Here is a 27,183-nt window from a genome sequence, read left to right as displayed (position 1 = left end):
ATTATTAATCTAGAATCTGAAAATTCGGGAAATTGGACTTTGTGTAGTTTCGTTTATCTCGTTATTGAGTTACACAAAATGCTGAGAACAGCTGCAGCCGTCACTTTCCGCTGCGATCAGCCGCGTACGAGTGATAAGAACTATGATGGACGACCTGTTATTACCAAACGTCAGAAGGCACTGCGATTTCCACAAGAATTATTGCCAAATACTGCTTTAAAGTAACGATTTGGCTGTATGTCTGACATACTGTGACTTTTTGTATCATGGATTCTCTTATTTCTTATATCGCGATGGGAGGATAATTAGGCACTCGGTGTGCGTGGAAGTTTTTTACGCGTTTCTTTTTTTATATAACTTTATACATGAGAAATAAACTTTCAATAAGTTCAACAAGAACAGAACTTTGTTCGCGATGCTGCAACTTTCTATAGTATTTCTTTTAGTCATGTGTGCATACAAATCTTACGCTTCGTATTTAATCAAGATAAAATTAAAACTTTTGAACTCACATATTATACTCATAATTTATACACGTGCATATTATACACGTAATTATTTGCGTATAAACACAATTTACATAACGCGGTCTCTAAAATATATAAAAATATTTTTAATGTATAGCGATAATGATATACTCTTGCTGTTCATTTCACGTTGTGTTTGTGATATTAATTATTTGTTTAATTTAATAATTTCTGCAAATTATAATCTCCGAGAATAATCCAGTCCGCACTTCGTTGTTAAATTAATTAAATTTTGATACAGACAATATAACCGTTTGTGCGACTATAACATTTCAGCAGTGAGTATCTCTGATATATCTCGTTTGATGCATATTGCTCCAATCTTGCTCTAGAAAGCCTATACTTCCAGCCTGTATCAATATTTCTACCGCGGGCGGGAAATCGCAGTTTTTTATACAATGTACCACGGATTGGTGAAATAATTATTTTTGTGCACGGGCTACGAAATAACTAGATTTATTAAAGTCGTCTCTGTCTTCGTATTACGCGCGGGCAGACTGTATAATTAATCGGCAGCCACACCGGCACACAGAACGTGACAGAAAAATCGACGTCCCGTCGTCGTGACGGATGACGCCGCGCGACTGCGATGGGAGAAACGGCTATATATGCGAGAGTTATTCTATTAAATATTCAATTATTTCTGCCTTCCACTCTTCTGACGTCTGGAATTCGCTCGACGCGACGGCGCGCATCGCCGGGGCCAAGCTTAATCCCTATTCATAGACTCAATCGAGTGATTTCGAATAAATCCTTCCAGCGTTCCGCGAGATCCGCTGCAATTAAAATACTTTAATATCCTTTGGAGCACGTACCCGCTCCGGGCAATGCCTTCGCCGTTAGCAAACCTTTCCTCCCTCCCCCCCAAACTCACCGCCGCTCATTCCCAATTTCTTTTTGGTACGCTTGCTCTTATTAAACGTCCCAATCCGCATGCCTCCAGAAAGCACGTTCGCATCTTCTTCAAAGCGTCCTTTGTAGAAAGAGAGGGTAAATTCGGACTCTCCCGATTCTCTGCATCGTATAACGAATAATCGGACGCAAATTTACAACATCGTTTCACAAAAGCCGCGGGTTACTTTGAGACAAACGATTGAATTTAAATAATTAAGCTAGAATTAACAATAAGTCGGTTGGGATTCTCGAACGCGTAATTCGATGGTTATTCAACAATCGGTGTATATTCCGGACATCCTGTGTGTGTAACGTGTGTCGGGTGGTAACTTTCAAACAAAGATCAAAGTAAGAACGGGAAAATAATATATCATGGTTCTGTCGGGCGATCTATCACACCGATACGTTGCACGCAGAGAAACATTTTGCGAGAAGAAACGAGTGCGTCAGCTGTGTGAAATCGCTTGAGGGGAAGTCGATCTTTATACAATCATGTTTATTCGGAGGTGGTGTGCAATGCGAGGGGTCCCAAGATTCCTATGATATATGTAGAAAACTTTGCGGATGCTGTTATACATTCGCAATTTTATGAATTTTTAATAGCATATTTTAATTTTTCCAAATAAATGCAGAAAATGATTGAAAGATCCCAGACATTAATAAATTAATAAAAGCACGGTAATATGCGAAACAAAACGCAGATCCATAACGAAAATCTTTCTTTATTTATAATTTTAGTAGAAAATTATTCGCATAGCGCTCATCTCAATCCACTTTGAGTCGGCTTCGTTTATTTTTTAGCCAAATTGGTCGAATTCCAGCCGGGCTTACCGGGAATGTCCTGCTTTTTGGACCAAGTCACGGCTCGGGTTTATTTCATGCGAAACGATACGACATCTCGGTGAGTTCGCCGGGGCACCACTATAGATCGCCGTTAACACAATCGAGCGTACGCTTTGGCAGCGTGCGTGGAGGCGAGCGGCCTCTTTAGTAAAATAACCCACCACTACATCCCCTCTCGTGATTATGGCCGGCCCATATAAAAGTTTCACCACAAAACTCCGTATCTGGCCGCGATACGTGCCATCCTCTCTTTCGGCTACAGTTCTTTCCTGGATATCTTTCCCCGCATCCGCTCTTTCTCTATGTAACCTTTCACGAGCGTGTCTTCCGACTACACTCCTCCTTTGTTCCCCGGGCCAAGGTAGTTCCACATTCGCGAGAGTATACTTTCAACTAGCGAATCCGACAGCTGCATCGAATCCTTGGCTTCGTTGCAACGAGATCGAGGGCGAGGGATTGGCGGAGGGATGATGGTACAATGCCGAAATAGCGGGGGAAGAAATGGGCTACGGCTGGATGAAAGTTTAGCGGCGAAAGAAAGGGCAGCGAAATTTCTATCGATACCCTCGGCCCTCTCGGAACCACTTCCGTACTTATGAATAAGTCGAACAAATGTCCTCTCAGGCATTTCTTTCCGCCCTCATTGTTCCTTTCCAGTTCGATCATTTTCATTTCGAAACTCAGCGACCACATGGCGCTTGATCAGCAATAAATTTTTAATCCCGTCCCGCGTCACGCTCCAAACTGACATATTGCGTAATTATCTTAATTATTATATGAATTCAAATGAGTGACTTGCCGACTTGTCTCTCTTTTAGTTTAAACCATTGAAAATAAGCAGACAATTCTAGTCGTTGCAATTTTAATTTTGCTAAAGTGGCTTTAATTGCGAAAAGGATACGTTTTATAATTGGCATAATTAGATTACTCGATGGGATAAGTGTCATTGTATTATAAAAGTATCACGATTCAGGAATAATTTAAGGAAGATAGAATCGCATTAAAATTTTTGCGATATATAATTTCTTTTAGAAATAACTTTTTATGTAATTATTATTATGTCTACGTACTAAGATAATCGTTACCGTCAGTAAGACACCGTATATATTGTGTATATTCTGTCAAAAACGATATATGTTTATATTATATATTACATGTACATATGTCAACATCATTATACATTCGCACAGGAAACAAATAGGTTTGTGTACAAACTCAATCTTGTCACGTAAATAGGCATATTAAATCAAAATGAAATATACACTGAAATTTTTATTTATTTCTTTTCTTTTCTGGATAATAATCAATTTCAAGCAATTAATTACCGAATTATGTGCGCAGCAGCTCTATGAAAAATGTCGCGAAATCAGTTACACAGAGAGGAGCCGACTCGCTTGGCTGACGCTAACTGTGCGACGACGTTACCGTAAATCCGCGGACCGTGCGTGCTGTTTCCAGCGCGTTAATTCGTATATCCACCAGCTTTCCGCTTGTGTTTCAGACAATGGACCGCCCCCCGTAGAGCAGAGCGATGACGGATGGTTGAACTTCACAAAAATCACTCGGGCCGAGAGCGGCTGGTACAAGTGCTACACACGGCATATGCTCGGCATTTTCACCAGCATCGGATATTTTCTCAATGTTCGCTGTGAGTAAATCGTTGTCACGCCACTTTGTCGCTTTTAATAAAGATAGATAGGATTTCTCGCGCATTTGAGCGAGAACACATCTCAGGCTAATAAATGCATTTGGTCTGATAAAAAAAAAAGGAAAGAAGTAAAGATATATGCGAAAAGATTTCAAAGAAATATTTGGTTTGCTAAATAGTTTTCTAAATCAAGATTTCTACGATATTTATGCCTATTGGTATTAATTTCTTTAGTCACATGATCGACATTATTTTTGTTATTAACATAAAGATTTTATCACAGTCAATATAAGAAATAAGTAGGCAACAAGATATAAAATCATTTAATTAAAAATAGATATTATAAAATATTATCGCGTGTGTTGAATATTAGTGAATATGTATATTTTTTTATTTGTTTTATATATTGTGCTTTATAAAGCTTTGGAAAATAACATATATTTCTTTGCAAAATTAAGGTTATTAGAAATATATCTATTTTTTTTTTTTTTACAGAAATTTATTTATACTATTTTTATATATATACCAGGTATTATTAAGAGATATAGATTTCTTTCTCAAGATAAATATTTCAATAAATTAAGCAATTTATAAATTAAAATAGTATTAATAATATAAAATATTATTAAATTAAAATATTAGTAATTTAAAATAATATCATACAGCGCTAAAAATGTAATATAAAATAATAATAGCAGACGATGAAAGATAATTACATCGCAGTTACATTTTTTGGCTGTGGATTTGTCTACCCCCTGCGCATTTGATAACACTTGAAGAGACATTCTCCTTGATTCGGAATGCGAAGGGGGTCGTCGCTGCAGCCAATAACCGGATACCACAGTCATTTGTCAAGAGCGGAAACCGCCGAGCCAACCGGAAATTATCCGTGCCCCGTCGTGAAAATTTGCAAATTTCCTACCTAGTCCCATTCCTTCCATCTTGCCATTATAACCAGAGGGCGATGCGCTCCCTGCATTTCAAACTCGCGGTCCTCGTCCCTCTTCTCCTGTTCTCTTGTCCTTCCTCTAACCCCCTATCCTTCTCTCTCTATCTCTATCTCGCTCGCTCTTGCCTGCTCCTTCGACCGACGATGCTGGATACGAGTTTCCGAGCACCTAATCTCTACGCAATTTAGATGGCTCGAGAGCACCTATAAACCAACCATCCTCCTTCGTGGGAATTATCGATTACACTGCTACTATGTCCTGTTCGAATCTCCTCCTGGATTACTTATCCGCCGGATAACGTCACGGCGGGTTTAAACCGACACGCTAATTTTGCCGGCTTGTAGACAGTCTACAGATAGAACGTAGTTTAAAGGGACACCTTAACAGAGCCGGAAATCAACATTATCGCACGCGAACATATTTTTCATATACTAATAAAATTAAATGCTTGATAATAATTAAATATGCATATATATAAAAATTTATGTAATCTTAGAAGAAATTATCGTATATTAAACTGTTTCTATCCGAGAGTTATTTTGTAATTTTAAACACAAATTATCTCTCTTATAATGTTCAAACGTTGGATTCAACAAAGCATCTTAGATGCGCATAATTTAATTAGCAGGAACACGAAAGGCATATCAAAGTAATTAGAGATAACGCGATCACAGACGGACGAGTGTATGAGATTCTTAATCGCATTAGCGCACGCGAATCGCATTAAGATTTAGAACGATCACAAGCCGCGGAAGAGAAAACGGATATATCAAATTTGAAGATAACGAGAATGGTCGAGAAAAGAACTAATGCTAGCTAACGAAAAATGTCAAATTACCGGTTTGATCATCGGGCTTTCCTTTCTCTTTTCTCTTTCCCATATTTGTTAAAGCGCCGCAGTAGAGATGTTTGCTGTAAAATTCCGAACAAACTACAAGACAAACGAGGTATAGTCGAGAATCGAGCGAGCGTAAGAGAGGAAGTAAAAGCCTCCTACGCATCCGCACCACTTTGATCCCTTTGTTTTGCTATAGGATGAGCCAGAGGATCAGCTTGCTAACTCAAAGGACTGCTACGCTCACCCGTCCCCTGCTTCTTTCTCTTTCTCAGCCGAATTCCACCGTAGCAGTCCGGCTCTAATTCTCGAACAGAGACACGATCCTCGCACACACCCTCATTTAAGTTTTTTGAAATATATTTATTTTTTTTTTTTTTACAGAAATTTATTTATACTATTTTTATATATATACCAGGTATTATTAAGAGATATAGATTTCTTTCTCAAGATAAATATTTCAATAAATTAAGCAATTTATAAATTAAAATAGTATTAATAATATAAAATATTATTAAATTAAAATATTAGTAATTTAAAATAATATCATACAGCGCTAAAAATGTAATATAAAATAATAATAGCAGACGATGAAAGATAATTACATCGCAGTTACATTTTTTGGCTGTGGATTTGTCTACCCCCTGCGCATTTGATAACACTTGAAGAGACATTCTCCTTGATTCGGAATGCGAAGGGGGTCGTCGCTGCAGCCAATAACCGGATACCACAGTCATTTGTCAAGAGCGGAAACCGCCGAGCCAACCGGAAATTATCCGTGCCCCGTCGTGAAAATTTGCAAATTTCCTACCTAGTCCCATTCCTTCCATCTTGCCATTATAACCAGAGGGCGATGCGCTCCCTGCATTTCAAACTCGCGGTCCTCGTCCCTCTTCTCCTGTTCTCTTGTCCTTCCTCTAACCCCCTATCCTTCTCTCTCTATCTCTATCTCGCTCGCTCTTGCCTGCTCCTTCGACCGACGATGCTGGATACGAGTTTCCGAGCACCTAATCTCTACGCAATTTAGATGGCTCGAGAGCACCTATAAACCAACCATCCTCCTTCGTGGGAATTATCGATTACACTGCTACTATGTCCTGTTCGAATCTCCTCCTGGATTACTTATCCGCCGGATAACGTCACGGCGGGTTTAAACCGACACGCTAATTTTGCCGGCTTGTAGACAGTCTACAGATAGAACGTAGTTTAAAGGGACACCTTAACAGAGCCGGAAATCAACATTATCGCACGCGAACATATTTTTCATATACTAATAAAATTAAATGCTTGATAATAATTAAATATGCATATATATAAAAATTTATGTAATCTTAGAAGAAATTATCGTATATTAAACTGTTTCTATCCGAGAGTTATTTTGTAATTTTAAACACAAATTATCTCTCTTATAATGTTCAAACGTTGGATTCAACAAAGCATCTTAGATGCGCATAATTTAATTAGCAGGAACACGAAAGGCATATCAAAGTAATTAGAGATAACGCGATCACAGACGGACGAGTGTATGAGATTCTTAATCGCATTAGCGCACGCGAATCGCATTAAGATTTAGAACGATCACAAGCCGCGGAAGAGAAAACGGATATATCAAATTTGAAGATAACGAGAATGGTCGAGAAAAGAACTAATGCTAGCTAACGAAAAATGTCAAATTACCGGTTTGATCATCGGGCTTTCCTTTCTCTTTTCTCTTTCCCATATTTGTTAAAGCGCCGCAGTAGAGATGTTTGCTGTAAAATTCCGAACAAACTACAAGACAAACGAGGTATAGTCGAGAATCGAGCGAGCGTAAGAGAGGAAGTAAAAGCCTCCTACGCATCCGCACCACTTTGATCCCTTTGTTTTGCTATAGGATGAGCCAGAGGATCAGCTTGCTAACTCAAAGGACTGCTACGCTCACCCGTCCCCTGCTTCTTTCTCTTTCTCAGCCGAATTCCACCGTAGCAGTCCGGCTCTAATTCTCGAACAGAGACACGATCCTCGCACACACCCTCATCCACTCTCTCGTCCTTCCTCTCCTATCTCGCTTCTCTGTAACTGTGGACATAGCGCTAGCTGGAGAGCAAACTATCGTAGCCGTATCATTCCATAGGTGGAATCGGAAAAGGATGTCGGGGGTGAGGAAAAGTAGAAGTTGGAACGGACAGTACGTCGCGGCGTAATGTCGCGGTGGAAAAGATTTTGTCGAGTCCAGCACGTAAGGGTGGAGATTCTGTTTCAACTTTATCCCCCGTACGTGCCGCTGATTTCTGATACTAGAGTAATTCTTTGATATCGATGACGATGAACGGATGATACCGAATCAACAATTCGAAATAATGATAAAAAGTGATTATATGCCGGAAATCTTTAAATGCATTATGGCTCGTAAAAATTATGCAATATGTGACACATTTGAAATAGCATTTTCTTTTAAAAAATTATGTTTGTACAATCGCAAAATTTTGAACAATATGTACTTAATAATAAAAAATGTATGAATAATATATTAATTTTTTAAATGCAAACATGTATAAATTAGAATCTTATTTTAAAGCGTTATGATTTATTTATTATCAAATCATATATTTCATCATGTTATTTTTCTATATTTTGCAAAATACAGAAAGATAATCCGTACACTAGAGGAAAGGTTTAAAAGCACCAGATGAGCGCTATGTCCTCATTACGAATTATTTAATTTCGCTTATTAGTGTATACGAGAATGGCGGCACGTTTAAGTTCGACTCTCGAGTTTATCGCGCGTCGAGAGATTTAAATTAATGGCATTTAGATGATCCAGATATGGAGACCGAGGCGGAGGCGCTGAACGGTGAGGCAACCGATTCCCGAAGGATGGAAGTGCAGATCGGCGGCGCGGTGACCCTTGAGTGCGACGGCGGTTGTTGGGGCCATGGACCGGGAATGGATCCGGTAGGTGGGCCCGGACCTCTCGCCCTAAGCCGAGTGGTGTACCAGGAGGCTGGAGAATATCGATGCGTCGCGCCCGATCGGAAAATGCAGGACACGTGGCGGGCTCAGTTACCTTACCACATCAAGATTACCGGTGAGTCCGATAAAATCTTTACCGAAGTAGAATGTCATTGGTTAGTCGACGTTTCCCCCCCATATTTTCTCTCGCTCGCGGACGCCGCTCGCGTATATCGCGTCCCCGTGTTCGTAAGGAACAATTTTTCCGTTCGTGGGTGCGAGCTAAATGGCAGAAATTATCCGAGACTCGATTAGATGAGTTGCACACGTCCACGAGTTACAAATTGTATTGTGATTCACGTGACGTCGGTAATGCGCGAGATATATTGTTGTCGCGATTGGTATCTGACGAACATAACATTGTGCAGTGCGTCGCATTGTGTTCGGCCGCATTGTAGGTAGGTTGCGGCTAACTACCTTGTGCACACTATCTGGTTCTAAATTTAATTATAACAGCCGGCATTGCATTAACCGTGTTACGGTACTAACACATTAATTATCGGCTTAAACTTTTGACGACTTGCTGAGGAATATGGCAGAATGTCGTGCGGAGTTAATGCATTCCCTTAATCTGTTTAATGTAGTTACGTTTTGTTAAAATAAATAAACTCGATCTATGCTCAAATAGTATAATTCGTATATTTACGTTTCACGTGCACACAAAGTTATAGTGCGCACATGATTCAGCGAGTCAAATAAGATATTCCATTATGAAACGGGCAAGTCAAATGAAGAGAGCGTATTTAACGAGAATATCTGGATTGATTAGAGAACATTACAAGAAAATGAACAGAAAGCAAATATATAAATAATTTCATTACGCATGTTGGCATAAATCGTACTCTAGCTAAATTAGTTGTAATAGAAAAGCTGTGTTAATGGCGACCTTTTATTTTAAATAATGAAAGACAAATTTGTTTCTGCTATGCAGACATCAAGGCTCGAGTAAGATAATAATCTAATGCATTTCTTCATTTGTAAAAATTCAGCTCTTTTCAAATAAAAATTGTTTGAAAAAATAACGCTAATGCGTGAGATGACATTGCAAATTTATCTTTATTTTAGTCATACAATACACGCCACGTTTTAATCACAAAATTTTTGTAGGAATGTGGAAAAAGAAATTTTTAATTTGTTACATTAATTCATTCTCTCAGATAAATGCCGTTACGTCCAACATTATATCGTGATTATGATAATATTTTTTAATGGATATGACCGAATAATAACCATTGTAATGTTTTAATGTTACCGCGTGAAGCTATACGGCTAACGATTACATAAAAGTTACGCACCATGTGTAGAGTAATTAAATACTTTTTCACCGTCACATTGCGGCCGGAAAGAATTAATTAAACGACGAGAATATGAAGCATTTTCATTCGTTATTAAAGCTTTAGCTCAACTAATAGCTCTTAGTATTATTTGCCGTCGGATCACATCGTAACGCCACAAAAATATATGCGTATATTATATTACACACTTCGCGAATTATCTAAGAGACAAGATAAATATATAATGTATTGAGAGAAGAGATACATATTATTAATTATTATTTACACGCACATTACATTTTTTTAACATATATTATTTAGATTTTATTAATTATATAACATTAATATATCAATTTTATATCTTCATAATAATTAATTTTATGCTTTATATCTCATATTATTTTTTTATTTCCATTTTTTATAATAATAATCAGTATCATTGAGAGAATAAAGATCTTTTGATCTTTATGAAAAACATTCTTATATCGTTTTTAATATACAATGCGATTGCTTACAATGCGACTTCTTGCTTCAGTCAAAATTATAAAGTATAAATTAATAAATTATTGGAGCATAAATTAAGAGTAAATTGGAGCATTTACAAAAGCAAAATGCTTACATTAAATTCTAATCAAATCTGTAATAATTAATAATAAAATAATTTATTAAATCTTTTTTGGTGTTAATATAATTTATCATAATTTATTAAATATGCTTAATGTTTTTGGTCAGGAAATTACATAATACTACGCTTTAGTTTAAACGCATGCTCGGTCTTTATTGCTATAAGAAAGTCCCTGTATTTACTTAAGATACGTGAGCCTCGGAAGATCGCGCCCGAGAATCGAAGCTGAAGTCCCCGAATACGATTTTGAATCTGTGCGTTCTTACTTGGCGAGAATCTCGAGAGACCGAAGCGAAAGCGGACGCTGGTAAAAGTTGACGATACGTAGGTAGGTAGGTATTCGGTACAGTATAGCTATTGGTCGCTTAGATGCGCACGTAGCATACTCTTCGGAGATAGTGGTCAACAGAACGTGACGTCGTATAAGAGAGCAGAATATCAGCCGCGGTTGAACCAGACTAGGTTGGATGGGCTTGAACGTCTCAATGGTAGTAGAATTACGTATAAAGTGTTTTACTCTTGCAAAATTAATCGATATTATTGAAACGTGATGGTTGCGTAATGTAAGGAGGCTTTAATTAAAAAGAAATAAATACTCTTTTGTGATTAGACTCATTGAAATATTGACGCTATAAAAATTAACTTATTTCTCGGATCAATTTGTATTTCTTAATAATAGAGTTCGATATTTATTGTTTTGCATTTTTGGAATAAATTTATTAAATGGTCGATAAAATGTATGTGTGTGCGAATGTGTTAACAGTGACTTTCTTGTCGATTGCTATTTCGGAATCATATCGCGACTTTGAAACTCGCGTTACAATCAAGAAAAACAACTTTATGATGCCAAATGGGAATTGCCATCTCGTAAAGTAGACTGATATAATCTAGAACGCTCTATCGAAACGATCTTTCCTCTTTCCTTCGGTAAGATACCGATTGAAGTATAGAATCGAAGATCACAGTTCAGGCTATGTATAGGAAATCGAAGAACACACTGTCGACTTGCGGTTTTATTCCCGCGGAATCCCTCCTATTTGTCTTCGATTCCTCGGTTGGCAACGGCAAAAGGGTGCTTTTCCTTTGCCCGATATCGTCAATTGTCGCAACTTGGTGGCGATGGAACGGATCATTCGCGGCTAGTAGCGTAGATGAAAACGACGCGAGGGATCACGAGCGCGAGGGAAACGGAGGATAGGAAAGAGGACGCGGAAGAAAGTTTGCGAACACTTAACTTTTCTATTCCTCCTCTGGGATCTTGTCCTCGTAAAACAGTTCTCGGACTTTCCTGCCCGCCCTTGTTCATACCCAGGCTTATAATGAGAGCGCGCGTCGATCAGCATGAAGGATGCGCGCGAAACACGTAGCAGCACGTCATGGTATCTCGTTTCGTTTAGCTTTTAACGAGTTTATGTGGCTCCCGGATGGCTCGTAATTTTAACCCGGATTTTTGCTAAAAACTTGGATCGCAAGTGCAAATGAACTTCCTGTTAATTACGTGCCAAGACTGAGATTAAAACACACGATTATTGTTGATGATATTTGAATGTAAACTTTTTATATATATTTAAGAATTTGGCTCTAAATATAGAATTAAAAAGTACATGTGACTAAGGGTACATTGAGATAGTAAGCACGATAGATATAAATAATAAAGAAATCGAGCATTTTTTGATAAAAAAATAAAATTAGTTCTCGAAGAATTTTTTAATCTTACGTAAATTCAGCTCTATTGTAATAAATAAAGACAGTGCATATCTAAAGATTTGTCAATATCAATAAATATAATTAAAACTGATTCGATGATAGAAAAGAATCGATAATTTTGTTGATTATCGAAGAAATTTTAGCAGAAAATTTTTACTTACTTGTACAATAGACATTTCTACGAATTCGTCAATAATTTCTTCATCTCGAAATTCATCATCGTCGCAAGTGGTTCTTGCTCGAGATCTGGCACGTACATTCGCTCGATAAGGAATCACGGGCGCTTCGATGAATCTTGACGACAAAAAGACACTCGTCCATTGAAATACGACGATGCTATACGTTCGCGATTGCGAGGGACTTTGAGACAGTCTCTTTTTTTCGGCCGCGAATACTATCGTAGGAATATAGTACATATGCTCAGTTATTTTTCCTCGCTCTATTATTTACGATGATAGATGCAGAACGTTCTCTCTCTCTCTCTCTCTCTCTCTCTCTTTCTTTTATTCGCTCGCGTATACCCCACGTGGCTGCTGCGCGTTCTCTCTATCCACTTCCTTCCTTCTACCACCATTCAGCTCGAGAAGCAATCGCTGGAGCAATCCCGACTTCTTATTGATTGCGGCTCGGGGAACTCGTGCGTGTAAGGCGCTCAGACTTCGGTCGAACGTACGCTATCCCGACGAACGCTCTCTACGTCGTTTCCATGGAAATGAAAAGACACAGAAGGCACACCGAAATTATTTCGCCGTCGTCGATCGTTGTCCCGCATGCCGGCCATAATTTTTCTACCTCACTTTATCACTCGGCATAAAACACACACACACACACATATCCGCGCGCGCGCACACACCTCTCTCTGGGGGGTCGTGCATCGCGCGGGATATAAGTTTTCGCTCGTGCCCGACTCGTCCAATATCAAAATATTTCGCCGAGATCCTAATGTATTTCTCTAGCTTGTCGATCCTCCTTCCCGGCTTCACACTTCCCTGATTCCTCCATAATTTATCCGACTCTGTCCGTCGCGTTTCTGAGAAACGCTGCCGTTGAATTTTTTTGACGTTTTTGCGTGGAATAGAAAATCAGGAACTTTTCAAGCATACGGAGAGTGCGATCATTTCGTCAATTATAATAGCGAGATTTGCCAATTTGATTAAAGACACTTTGTTCTTTCAGACACATGTGTACGTCGATAAAATTACATTCTATAAAATCATGTGACTAAATAGGTATTAGTAGATATTATATCATTATTTATATATTTTTTATTTTGTATATCCATAATATAAAAAAAAAAAACAATTTAATATTACTCATACCGAAAGAATCGATATAATTGTGTGTTTGTATATGAGAAATTGAATTCTAATTCTTAAATTGATATCAGCGATAATTGTACAGAGATCTTTTGTTTTTTCCGCATATGTCTCCGAATTGACCGAATGTGTAGTGATACGAGAGGAGTGTGGAGGTGAAAATGTTTGTATCATGCAACTTCAAAGCAACCATCTACCGAATTTATTATGAAAGTGCCGTACATGCGGTTTGTATGATATTCGAGCTGTAGAACACGCGGCATGTTTGCAATATTTCTCAACCGTACTTAAACGTTTGAAACCGCGACACACATACGTTTATTGCAAATGCCTGCATCTGCAATATTTGATATTAATATTTTCTGTAAGAAGTGGGTGAATAAGGAAAAATGATTTGAAATTTATTTTGCAAAGAATAACAAGAATATTTAATTTAAAAAGAATTTTTTTTTTTAAACTTGCATATAATTAATATATTTCATTTTGTAGATTTAAAATAAAGAAAATAAAAAAATTTCTATATATAATTATTCTCTACTTTAAAAAATTAAAAATTGCAATATCAGTAAATTTTAATTTTTGCAACTATTTTTTTAAACATTTATCTTTCTTGAGGCAAATATATTTTTTTGCAATAAATAATTACATAATTATTCTTCTCTGTTCTTAGGAGAGAAAAATAAAGCAGTCGTTGATAACTTTTATTGTCAAGGCGTTTGGCCTTTGCTAAAACTTTGATCAATGGATTTTATTAAGCTTGCTTGGAGACAATAATGTTGGATTTTATGAAACTTACTCGGAAACAATAACTTGGGGTAATAACAGTTAACTGAAATGTAGCAAAAACTTTTTTATTTTCCGCTGCACATTTTTAAAGCGGATCTGTAAGCTAAAAATTCTTTTCGCCAACAATGGATTTATTTATGAATCAAGAACGTTGATATTTGTATTGTCCAGGTGTTTAGTATTCGTTAAATTATTCATCTGTTCTATCTTTATATGAGGGATCCTTATTACAAAACCGATATATATTAGATATGCATTTTGAAAATTTAATGTATTAAATATTTTTTTCTTTTTGAATGATTATTTCTCCATATTGCGATCGTATCTATATTTACATGTTTATTTACATTTATGACAATAAATAACATGTAATAAAATAATCGATAAAGTAGTTAAGCATTCAACTCATGACGCATTATTTTCATTAATGTAGAGATATACTTCGCTAAAATTCAGTCTTCTACTCTGTAATTTAAAGTTTTTGAATCTGTCGTTCAGCTTATCTTTTTTATCTTTACTACTTCGTTAAACGTTCGTTAAATCTTTACGCTTTCGCAAACTAACATAAGACGTATTTTTTTTTATTCAACTGAATTGTAAAGAGATGAGTTTAAAATAGCGGTGATCGAGAACTTATATAATAAAACTTTTGTATGTTTTCGTTAAATTGCACCATCCAAGTTTGCTCTGATTGAATACCACATATAGCATCCCGTTGTGGGAAATTCAAGCTTCATTGACAAACTAAAGAATGCTGTTTGAATAATGTATAACCGGATAAATATTTTATAACTCGGACAAGTTTTCTGATGAATGCAAACAATTTCTATACAAAATAAAATACAAGCAACCGAGCCTGATTCTTGATAATTGAGCAACTATTTTTCAAAGTTATCGCGCTTATTAAAAGTCTCATTTTTTTAGTTTTAAATTTTGTTTTCTTATCATGTAATTTACACTCAGCGTTTCCTAACTCTATTTACTCGATTTTTGTGGCCTGAAAAGCTCTTGCAATCTTAATTGCTGTCGGTTAAGATACTAGAGAACCGATTTTCGTAGGAAAACGTGATTAAATCGTTGCGAGATATAACGAAAATTATAATAATTATCATACTTGTCAGCCTCTCCCTTCGACAAATTTTCGATGCTTACGAGATGCTTACGATGCTTTAATTAGAGTTATCCACGAAAATACTTGATAAATTTTGCATTACTTTACTCGTTGTCGCGTTGGGAAACTTTTGTTGATCCATAAAACACTCGCCGGAATTGAGTATATTTCGGGTAGATCAACACAACTTTCCATTGGCGGCGCAAATGACTGCCTTCTCGTCTCCGAGACCAGGCTCTCCAAGAGCTTTCCACGGTTAACCGCGGGAGAGTTAATTTCATCGTATTTCATGCGCAACGAGACCCTTCGCCGTGCTGATAGGAATCTGACGGCGGCTGCTGGATTGTACTTCGTAGCAACGCGCGACTGCATATTTGCATGCTTGATAAAAGGAACGAGCGTTCGGATCGCCAAGTCATTTGCGGGAAGTGCGCGTAAGGGTTTTACGAAACAAGGACTTGATTATGCGATCAAAGCAACAGGGAAGAAAAAATGAGCCGCCTCGGGCTAGAAACCAATTTCATCACGGCCGTGATGTTCTGAATTTTTTAAAGCGGAACCCCCTTTCCCCTCTACGGATTGCACAGATAGCTACTTCTCTAAAAGGTCTAGCCAGCTTCAAAATGATCTCGCGCGGAAATTAAGTCTTTTTATTATCCGACGATGCGGACAGAGAGCGAGAGAGGCATCGTACTTTGTACTAACGAGCGCGCCGAATTTCGCGGTTCATTAACGATTAATTACGCGTCGGGAGGAAACGGGGGGAAACAAAAATCAATCTCGTATAAAGTTAAGACGAACATATTAATGTACATATTATTCACCGTTTTTAACCTATTACACATTGTCGAGAAGTCTTGAAAAAATTACGGTTTTCTGTAATTAAAAGTAAACTCGACATAATCTCAAAATCCAAAATCTAGAAAATTATTTCGTGTTTTATGTAATCAAAGATGTACAACGGAATTATATGTCACTGTAATGCAAATTCTTCTCTTAAAGAAGATATGGATGTATTTATATAAATTGTATATTTATATATTAATATTGAATATATCATTCTTCTCATATATAAATTTTTTATAAAATTAATTTATTTTTTTCTATCACGGAATTTTAATCATCATGTCCTAATTTCTTATTTTATTTTTATAAATTTTATTTTTTTTTAAATAATCATAATATATATACAGTTATTACATCACTAATGAGAGAATATTACAAAAACAATAATTATTTTGAACGAAAATAGTTTATCTTTACGTGAATTGCTAGTACCTGATACAGAGAGCACGGTCGATTAGATTTAAATTCACATCGCTATGATCGTCGTTATTCAAGCGACATTCGAGCGATGGGAAATAACGACCCGAGAGGCGCACCCACACTGCGTATCGGGTTCAACGCGAATAGAGAAGGGTCGGGATGCACGTAGCAAAACGTAACCCCGAAAACGATGGTGTACATGGGTCCCCCGAGGGAACTGTGCAGCATTCAAACGAATCGAACGACACACAATCGCAACCCCAGAACGTGAAAGCGCCTGACCGCAGCTGTAAAAATCCTGCGTTATCGATAAAAATTGTCTTCTAACGAAGCCAAACCGAAAAAACACGAATGAGCTTTCGGACACCCGCAAAAATTCTTTTTTTGCTTGTATAAAGCTCGTCTCCACTTGCACCGTTTTAAAACAAACGTTATTTCAACGAAATGTTTGAATTTCACATTTTTTCTTTTCCTTCTTTTTTAATGGAAATAATAATGTCTATAATTTATTTAATGAGCACGGGGATTTCAAAAACGTGAAACAAAAGAAATATTTTTATTTTTTTTTTTTATTTGAATATGTTTTTGAAACGTTTCTTTTTGTATTCTCTTTATGTGTACAGAATTAGTTCTATTTTATTTTATTTTATTTTTTTTGTAAATATATATTTTTATAGATATTACATGAAAATATTTTTTTGCTGCCATAAATCTCTGTATCTAAACATTAAATGTATATATATCCCGCAAGCTGTATTCACTTATCCATACTATCATACACTCATGAAGAGCGATTATATGTATAGATGGGGAACCTATTTCTCTGGTGGAAACTAACATAGGTACTAGGGTTTACGCTTAACCGCAATTTACTTTGTAAATATTGTGCCCAGAAATAGCTATAGAATTATTCTGCAAAGAAGAAAATTATATGTACACAGTTAAAATTATTTTAATGTACCAATTAGATTTATTTCTAAGTTTTAAAGCTGGAAAAGCATATGAATTTAAGCGAAAAATTGCAATTGTTAATCTTCAATACGTCATAATTCATTATTTGACTTGCATTTTACCAAAGGATTTATAATAATCAATTATGAAATAATTTGCATATTTTTTAAATCTTTTCAATATATATAGTAATATGGGAATACAAAATTATTTACATTTATCTCTGTATTTCAAGTCAATCAATATTTCCTGCATAACATATATATTCGATCAAATGTATGCAATATAGCTCGTATTTCTCCGGTTGCATTACATTTACGCATTTTATAGATGCTTGGATTTTTATGTTTTTTCCGCGTTACTCTTTTTAGTTCTCTAAACCTAGCAATGTGTGTGTTTTATAAGATACATCTTCAGTTTTGTTGCCCAAAGATTTGTAGTGTTTTCTGTTTTATAGTTTTTGTAGTTGGATGTATTTTGTTCTATTTCAAAATTCTTGAAAAAATGCAATAAATATTATATTTATATATGTATATTCTACTTATAATTTTCTATTTTTATTTTCGATAAACGGCATATTTTTTTATTTTTTAGTAAAATATTACATCGATAAAAAGAAATATAAAATTTTGAAAGTTTTTTCCATATTAATTTTCATATTCTTTTTATATTCTTCTATTTATTTAATTCTGTCAAGTTATAGAAGTTAATGGAACTTCCATTGAGTACTTTTTGAAAAAAGATGATTTGATAAGATAACTAACACGGATACGAGATTGAGTCTCATCGGTGAAACTTTCCGTTGTCACAGTATTATACATATATACACGCGTACGTTTGCTCAACGATCAGATGATGAACGATGTAACTGCGTTATTTTTACGCCGCTGCTTTAATACGGATGCATTACGATGCTGCTATATAAAGCGAAAAATCCTTTCTTAATGTTATGCATGATATTTCAGTTACGCTCTTCGTGCAGATAAGTGCTTTTAAATCACACGAGGAACTGAGAATACCATCTTCACATAGGTGGTTGGCATGTTTTTTAGTAAAACTTGCGATGTAGCAAATTTTGATCATGTTTTAGGTAAGAGAAATATTTTTTTTCATAAGTATATATTTTAATGAGATATTAATAAATGAAGCTTTTTTACGAAAATAATTCCTTAATCTCAAAATTATTATTCAGTATTTTTATTTATATTAATAAAATAACGCATGATATTTTTATTTTATTAATAAAATAGTTTTATTAATAACATAAAAATATAACGGATTATATTTATTACAGAAAATATTCATGAACCTAGAGCTCGTATAGAATGGAAAATACAAAATGATATAAGTTTCAAGAGAACATTTTTCATACTTTTCATGTACCTTCTTTGTAACATGCAAATAAACTTCATTGTACTTACTCTCAAGAATATCTTTTACAGTTTTGCTGTAAATGCGTTTTGCATTCCCATGTTTATAAAAATGCGTAACACGTTTTTCTTTCTTGTATATAATATAATATATGTTATTTTTAAACACAATACTTTAAACAAAATAAGATCGTTATTTTTAAGGTTTTCACATTTTCCCACGAAATGCGAAGATGTAATATCGATAGTAGAAGAGCAGCATCTTTCTATCCAATCATTTCGTAATAGTCAATCATGTTGCGTGATGTGATTTCTAATTTCATCAGATTCCCCGACGCACAAACTCCGTAGAATCTGGCGTGTGTTGATCGACTCATGAAATATCCCTGAAACAAATTATTTGTTATTGTCGGTGAAACATGGGAATATAACTGTGCCTTTCCTTTATCCAGAGAGCGTCTTCGGAGATCCGGAGGAGAAGGGTGGATGTAATCATCGAAAACCTCGGGGGGATGCAAGGAAACGGGGTCTTCGAAGTCAATGGCTCTCTGTCGCGTCTTCGTTCTCCCTTGTGACCGTGCTCCCGTCAACCTGGATTACCTTTTTTGTCATTCTTGTCACGTGTATCTCTCTCTCTTTCTTTCTTGCCTTGACCTGTCTTCCCGTCTGGCCCATCCTTGCGTCTCTTTCTCTTTCGTCTTTACGCAGTCACGCCAGAAAAACTTCCCAGCATTCTTTTACACATGGATCAATACTTGATTAATTCCATTTCTTGAATAGAGATCATGAATAATTATTTATAAGGGAGTCGTGCGGTATCTGAAGGGTGAATATTATTTCGGAGCTCGCGACACACATACATATACACACGGCATCAACACGACGAGCATACCTGAGAAGAGTATACATATATTTTTCATTAAGAGAAATGTAAATTTGTATATAATTTGTCCCTTTCTTATTTTTTCGTTTGTTCAGAGAGATATCTAAAGTATTCTCTATTTATAACGAACCGTCCTATATTTTTTACAGCACTTTTTTTATGTATATTATTATTACTATTCTTTTCTTCCAAGTATGAATATGTATTAAATCGAAATTTTATTGAAACAGTATTATCGGTTTTAAACTTTTCTAAATTTATATTAAATTTCGATCTCTCTCTCTCGTTCTGAACATGCAAGGTTAATACGAAACCGATCTCTCCTTGATTATCCTTTATTAAAAACTTTCTTCTCGTAACCCTTTCGCTGATGAATATTTGATTAATTCCGCCTCCAGAATGCAAGCGATCCTACATTCGAGACGCGTCCGCACCGGGAATTAAATTTCACAGACTAACACACTGTGATTATTGCGGATACAGGCGATAAACGTTTATTTTCGTACCTTTTTCTCTCAATTATTTTTTCATTTTCGCGTAATAAAGCGTTTGATACGCTCGATTAATTAAATTACTGGAATATAAATTTTCCAAATAATTTATAAATTCTTATGCGATATATAACGACACATCAGATGAATGCAAAAGACAAACTGTATAGTTATTAATTGCTTAAAAGACTTTTAAATATTTATAAAATTATTATTAATTATTTAATTAAAAATGTTGGCATAATTGTAAATTGTAAATTAGAAAGATAATGATAATATCAAAAATTACTAACAAATATATGCAGTTTGTTGTACTTTGGAATATTTATCTCCTAATAATATGTTTATTATATTTTCACTTAAAATACATATTCCGGATTGTTATTTCCACATGCTATTTCAACAAACATATTAAATTTCAATGTTTTGCAACTCTATCATGCATATAAAATATTTTACGTAGATTCTTGTGTCCTTTAGTTCTTTATTATATATTTATACATCTATGATTTCTGACCTACATATTTATGCTCGCGTTTTTCAGATTTAAATTACGTTATATTTGATATAAATTTAGTTAAATGATCATCGGTTTATACATGTTGGTATTTGGCTTTAGAATCGGGCTAACCATTTTACCATCGTTCTCCCTTGTATCACTTTCTTTCGCATATTTGTATCTGCAACGACTCGCCATCATTGCGACAGGAGACGAATGAAGGAACATTTATAACATCTAAGGAGGATATCATAAGATTCGCCCTCAATTTTGCGACGATCAAACGAACAAAGCGACTGCTATTTAATATCTCGTCCAGTGTTAATATCGTACTGTGAAACATTGTTCGCAGAAAATTTAATTAATAGAGGGAGGAAATTTGTTTGAATTTAAATCGAACTACGTCAACCGTTTTAATCAGGCAGCATAATTATCTTTCCGATGAGTGCGAGGGAGTTAATGAATCTAATTACAAGCCGGAGCGAATAAACATATTTTACTGCGTGAATCGGATAGTTAATAGGATGATAATCCAACTCTCTCCTCTTCTTCCTTCCCCTCTCACAGTGCGTAACCTAATTTATAACTTTATGTTGGAAGATACTTGCACGATAATGCTATACTTATGATAAAACTGCATTGGCAATCATTTCATTCGGTAACGATCGCGGCGGAAATTTAATAGTCTTGTAATTAACATGCTGAATGCATCGAGAATGCATTCCACCATTAACGAGTGGAATTGAGGAAGGTCAAACAAAATTCGTTTCTCTTTAAATGTTAAACAAAATTTGAATCTCTTTGTCATACTAATCGAGATTATTTCGCTATGAATTCTGTTGTTTACTCAAGAATAAATAATTTTCTCTTATCATGAGATTATAAAGTAGAAAATTTTAATAAAATTATCAATCAGTCAATAAGTCGAATTTTTATTATGAGCTTTTTTTTAATTTCATCTATGTATTTTTTTTCTAAAAAAAATAGTTATTATTATGATATATAAGAATGTTGTTAAACTCTAAATATGTTGCTATCTGAAAATAAAAAAATTATAATCGATTTTTTCTTAATGTTAAAATGCACATTTATCTTGGTAATATCTACAATGCTTTTAAGATATGAATTATTTGGATGTAGAACGCGCTGCATTTTCTATCAGAAAATTCTTGAGGAATCAAAAACTTGTGGTATTATATATACCCGTATTAGGTTATTTCTAATCTTCAAAGCTTTTAACAGTCGATAAGACAAAGGCAAGAACATAATAAAAGCGCTATTAGAGAATCTGACGAGATCCGCCATGTAGATTAATCGTATTCCCTGACCTGCACCTCGGCTGAAGAATATCGCCAGGGGATATTAGGTATGCACGGCGAGACGCTGCGACCATAAATCAATTTGTATCCCAGCCGTAATGTGTTCATAATTCATGCTTAGCCTAACACAACTCTATAGATGGGTGTTGAAAAATTAATGCAGCGAAAATGGCCGGTATTATTCCGCCCCGTTTCCGCCCAGCCATTGTTCCGATTGCCGCTCGAATATCAACATCTTCGAATTTGTTATCTCACTGACAATAAGAGAGAAAGAAAGAGAGAAAACAATCTCGTTAATTATATTACTAATACATACTAGACAAAAAAACGTATCGACGATTACAAGGATACATCGTTACGAATAAACATTTAATTAATATTAATAATCAATAATAATAATTAATGTATATGATGTTATCAAAAACAATTGCAAAAGCTATGTATTAACTATATATGCATACATTTTGAATTTCAATAATCATGATCATTTTTTTTTTTATGCATCATCCTATTTTATGAAATATGTATATTTGTATATGATCGCAAATAGAAAAAATTCTGTCTTTCGTGTTTTATTATATCACTTTACCGTGTGATACATTATGCATTATATATAGATATTTATTAATAAAAAACACGTCATTGTGTTAGGATGTAAAGAGATAATCTAATAATAGAAAAATTAAATATAATTTTTTAATATAATTTTATCTGATTTCTCTATTAGAGGAATATTCACTACTTTATAATAATTTTATAATAGCGTTAACACAATGTATATGACGTATATGATGATGATTATGGACTTCAGATAACATGAAAATATACTGCGATAATATTTGTCCTACCGTCACAATTGTTCTCTCGTTGCTTTCATTAGATTCTGCAATACGCATCCTTCGATGGATACGAGAGAGTCCGCAGTCAACAGCGTTGGAAATAACCGGTAGCGCGCATAATACCGTGCCGTCTATGATCTTGCTCTACGCCTGCAGTCGCTTATTCAATAACAAGTCCGCGCACATATATCCACGTCGAATCAACATACAGATAAGTTCATTCATTCGGATCGCGGCGGGTGCGCGCAACAGCAACGGCAACGTTATTATCCGCTCGTGCAACAGCGAACACGGTTAATTCAGGGTTGTTTCGAGAGCGTGAAACGAGCCACCCGCGATGTACCAGTGGGAATTGCGCGGAGTTACGCGCGACTCCACGTAATAGCGTAACGTTCGTGCCGTGTATTAGTTGTCCGCGTATATATGCGATCTGCGTTCACGTATCTCTGCTCTTGTATTTTTTTCTTTCTTTTTTTTGCTTTTTTTACGGTAAACGAACGATACCGATGACTGCCTGATACTGCGATAATTCGGTTTATGACCGATCGACCGTCTCTCGCATTTATAGACGCGATCGCTTTTCCGTCTTGCCGCTGTAACGCAGATTGGTATCAATTTTTTTTCTCTGTTTCCTCTCTCTTTCTCTTTCTCTCTCGTTTACTTCTTTCGATCGAGAAACCTGGCCGACCGTTTTTGCGTTCCAGATGGATCATCGTAGCGTGTCGATTGCTCGTAAATTGCATTTTTACCGAAAACGCCATTAATTTTCTTCTTGAAATGGATGGCGTGCGCATCTATAGCAGGAAAACGTATCTAACGGGACATATATGCAGATATTATATATATATATATATTTTCTCACATGCGCGTTTTCCACAATTCGCTTGTGTTTTAGGAAATGTCAAACGCGCCTACATGCACGTTTCCATCATTTTTAAAAATGTTTTCTTGCCACATCTTATCCGGTCGTGAAAAATACTACATCCGAGTACGCTCATATAGCAATACCTGATACCTACAGAGCATTTGAGAGGAGGGGTGATACCGAATAAATATATATCTTTTTAATAACTTGAGCGCAATATTTGCGTTCCATGTCATTTTCTCGTATCCGCATATCAACCAATTTCGCCAGAATCGCAACTTCCTAATTGGTTTTATAACGCGATACCTATATCCATTATCACGATAGGAAATTTCCCGCTCGCCCGTGCAACATGTTAATTTATTTCGAAAGTATACAACTTTTTTCGAAAAGTTACTAAGTTCAATAGAATTGCGTTTATTTTAGCAAACAGCATCGAAAATATTGCTGGATTAGCGCAAATAATTGCAATTCTGGAAATAAGCCGGTGTGAAATTCGGAAATATTCTGCACTAAACGTGATAAATCTTTTCGCATCCAGTGTTCTATTATATTTTACTATCTGATATTGAAATAATGAATACGAGTGATGAAGGTTCGCAGTTGAGTAACTTGGATATTTACAAACAATTTGTCAAATATTGATTTCATCGGTTGCTCATCTAGGCAAATTAAATTAAAGAGAAATGGAAGATACACTTTAAATATATTTTTGTAAATTAATCTATTTGTAGAGGCTAGAAATGCGTTAAAACATATATTTATAACGCGTTGATCTCAAAATTTGACTGTGTCTTTTGTCATCGTTATTTTTATAAATAATTTTTGAAAAGAGATTATTTGCAAATAAGGATTATTTGAAATTATTTGAATGCTGGCAGAATTTTAATCCCGTGGGATATACGAGATTTTAGCTAACATAGAATATATATGACGACATGATTCTGCATATAAGGTTTTCCTCTTATGCAGGATACTTACATTACGCGAAAAAATGGCGGAATTTTTATGTTGCATGCAGATATACATATATATATATATATATACATGCGTAAGTAAATACGCTCGGATATTATGCGCATATGCATGTGCCATCATGCGTATGTAGATACCGTAATGGTCGTATTCGAGGAGCAAAATCTTCGCGATGGGACGAGCGGGGCGAAGAAAGCCGCAGAGGATCTACCTTGTGTTCCTAGATTTCATGCAAATTTGATATGGCTGTGACGCAGAGTTCTTTGACGCGTCTCTCTCCGTGAGTAGATTCTCATTTGTAAAACTACCCTGTGAAAATGTCTCTGATTAGTAGCTGGGATCCGTCCGCGTTGGCACAGAGGAATCTTGGCGCGCCCGTAGCTAAAAATTATTCAGATGGCCAACACATCTGTCAAAGGTACGCGAGCGAATAAGAACTACTATGGGAGATTCTATAAAGAAAATTACGGTCATCTGTCGTTGGAAAATTCGTCGAAAATAAAGCGTCTACTAAAATCTACATCTACTATATGCGAAAAATGACGAGATTTCTTGTAAGGTAACCATTTTTGTAATTCAAATTTTTGGCTGCACGAAAATGGGACAGGGAAAAGACTGCGTGAGACTTTGCGTGACAAGTTGCCGGATAGCGAGAAAACTGGGACTATGAAGTGCTTGCTTTTTTTCATAATGCACTCGTGAATTGCATCAAAATTTCCGCTATTTTGGCGTAAAGTCGTGTATTTAATGTAATGAACATTGTTGATTGCATGGAAACGGTACGTTTGTATCAAGATTGTGCTGAAAGAATAACGTTCTAACGACGATCGTCTAGCGAGGTGCGAGCAAAATATAGATCGAGTAGAAATTAAATGCTCTTGTATTTAGTTCGCCGCTACGCTACGGAGTAATTGTGTAGCACGGCCGAAGCAGAAAGTTATTATCGCGACAATTCTCGCTACGCTGCAATTCCCGGAGTATTTTGCATCAACGAACTCGAATCTTCCACGACCGCCGTCTCGAACTTTACGACTTATTACCAGGTCACATTGTGTATACCATTATACAATTTTCGCGCTCGTTGCCGGAATGTTTCGAGTTTTATTACAATGAAATGCAGATTTTTAATTACCCATTCGATAACTAGTCATTTTTTTTAGCTTGTGATTTCTTCAATTTTCAACCGCGATATCTTTAATCCAAAAATAGTTTATTTGACGCATGAAAATCTCGCATGAATTCGCATAATTTACGAAAAGATTTTATTTCAAAGTACAAGCGATTTTTCACTTTCAACGATGCGATGTCTTGTTAATACTGATAGCTCATACAAAAATACAGAGAGAATGAATCGTAATATGAACATACGAGCCTCGTTGAGTCTCGTCAGCATCCGCGTGCGTCATACGGCGTAGTCGCGATCGGGGCTTTAAATTATCTCGCAGGAATTGTACGCGCGCATGAGGAATTAATGACACGGAACGATTGTCGGCGAAACGTCATTACGCCAGTCAATATTTGATCGGCGCTCGTCGCTGCGTGCGACGGAAATCCTTTTTCCCGGGGGCGCAACAATAGCGTCCCGACAATACCCGGCCATTGATTTCTCTACGCTAAGTACTTAGTCGCCAGGTGCAACTTCCACGAGATGGAGAATACGATCTCCGGTCGGCTGTCAGCCCGAAATTGATCGATAATACGCAGTAGTCGGTCGGCTTGTCGCGGTCGCCTACCAGCACACATTTCCACGGGATTGCGTACACGTTCTTTGCCGCACATACGATACTCCCGTGCGAGCGTCGCCGAGGTCGAGTAAAATGTCGCAGTCGGAGGTACAATTCCATTACTCGCGTTTCACACCCGCCCTCGGGTCCCGCAATCGCGTTTCCAGTTCCGCGCGTCGTGTTTCTCCGCATCGTCTTTTTTCCTTCGCCGACCGTCGTCGACAAGAACTTCCTAGTGGTTTCCGCTAGCTAGACTCGCGTTAATAGCTCGCCGGCGAGTTCATCGTTATGTTCGTTGAAGCCACGAATGAAATCTAACGCCAGGAAGTGATAATGTTCGATCGGAAAGTATGGTACATGCCGATTCTTGTGCAATAAATTTTATCTAGTTGATTTGTTCTTATAGATAAAGTCACGAATGTGTGATTAATTCTATATGTCGGAGCAATATATTATTTTTTATTTTTATATTAGATACAAACATAAATAAAGAC

General features: G+C 36.1%; 1 protein-coding gene across 1 annotated transcript in view; it reads left to right on the top strand.

Annotated features, from left to right (window-relative positions):
• The window catches only part of LOC115234583 (irregular chiasm C-roughest protein), a 335,002-nt gene that overhangs the window by 264,466 nt on the left and 43,353 nt on the right, over window positions 1-27,183 (top strand). The window contains 2 exon segments of the mRNA XM_029805764.1: window positions 3,766-3,912; window positions 8,492-8,764. Coding sequence (XP_029661624.1) covers window positions 3,766-3,912; window positions 8,492-8,764 — 420 coding nt within the window.

Source organism: Formica exsecta, unplaced genomic scaffold (genome assembly GCF_003651465.1).
Source record: "Formica exsecta isolate Colony F162 unplaced genomic scaffold, ASM365146v1 scaffold20, whole genome shotgun sequence".
Classification (NCBI taxonomy): Eukaryota; Metazoa; Arthropoda; class Insecta; order Hymenoptera; family Formicidae; genus Formica; species Formica exsecta.
Note: the sequence above shows the minus strand (reverse complement) of the source record. Positions and strands in the feature narration are given on the sequence as shown.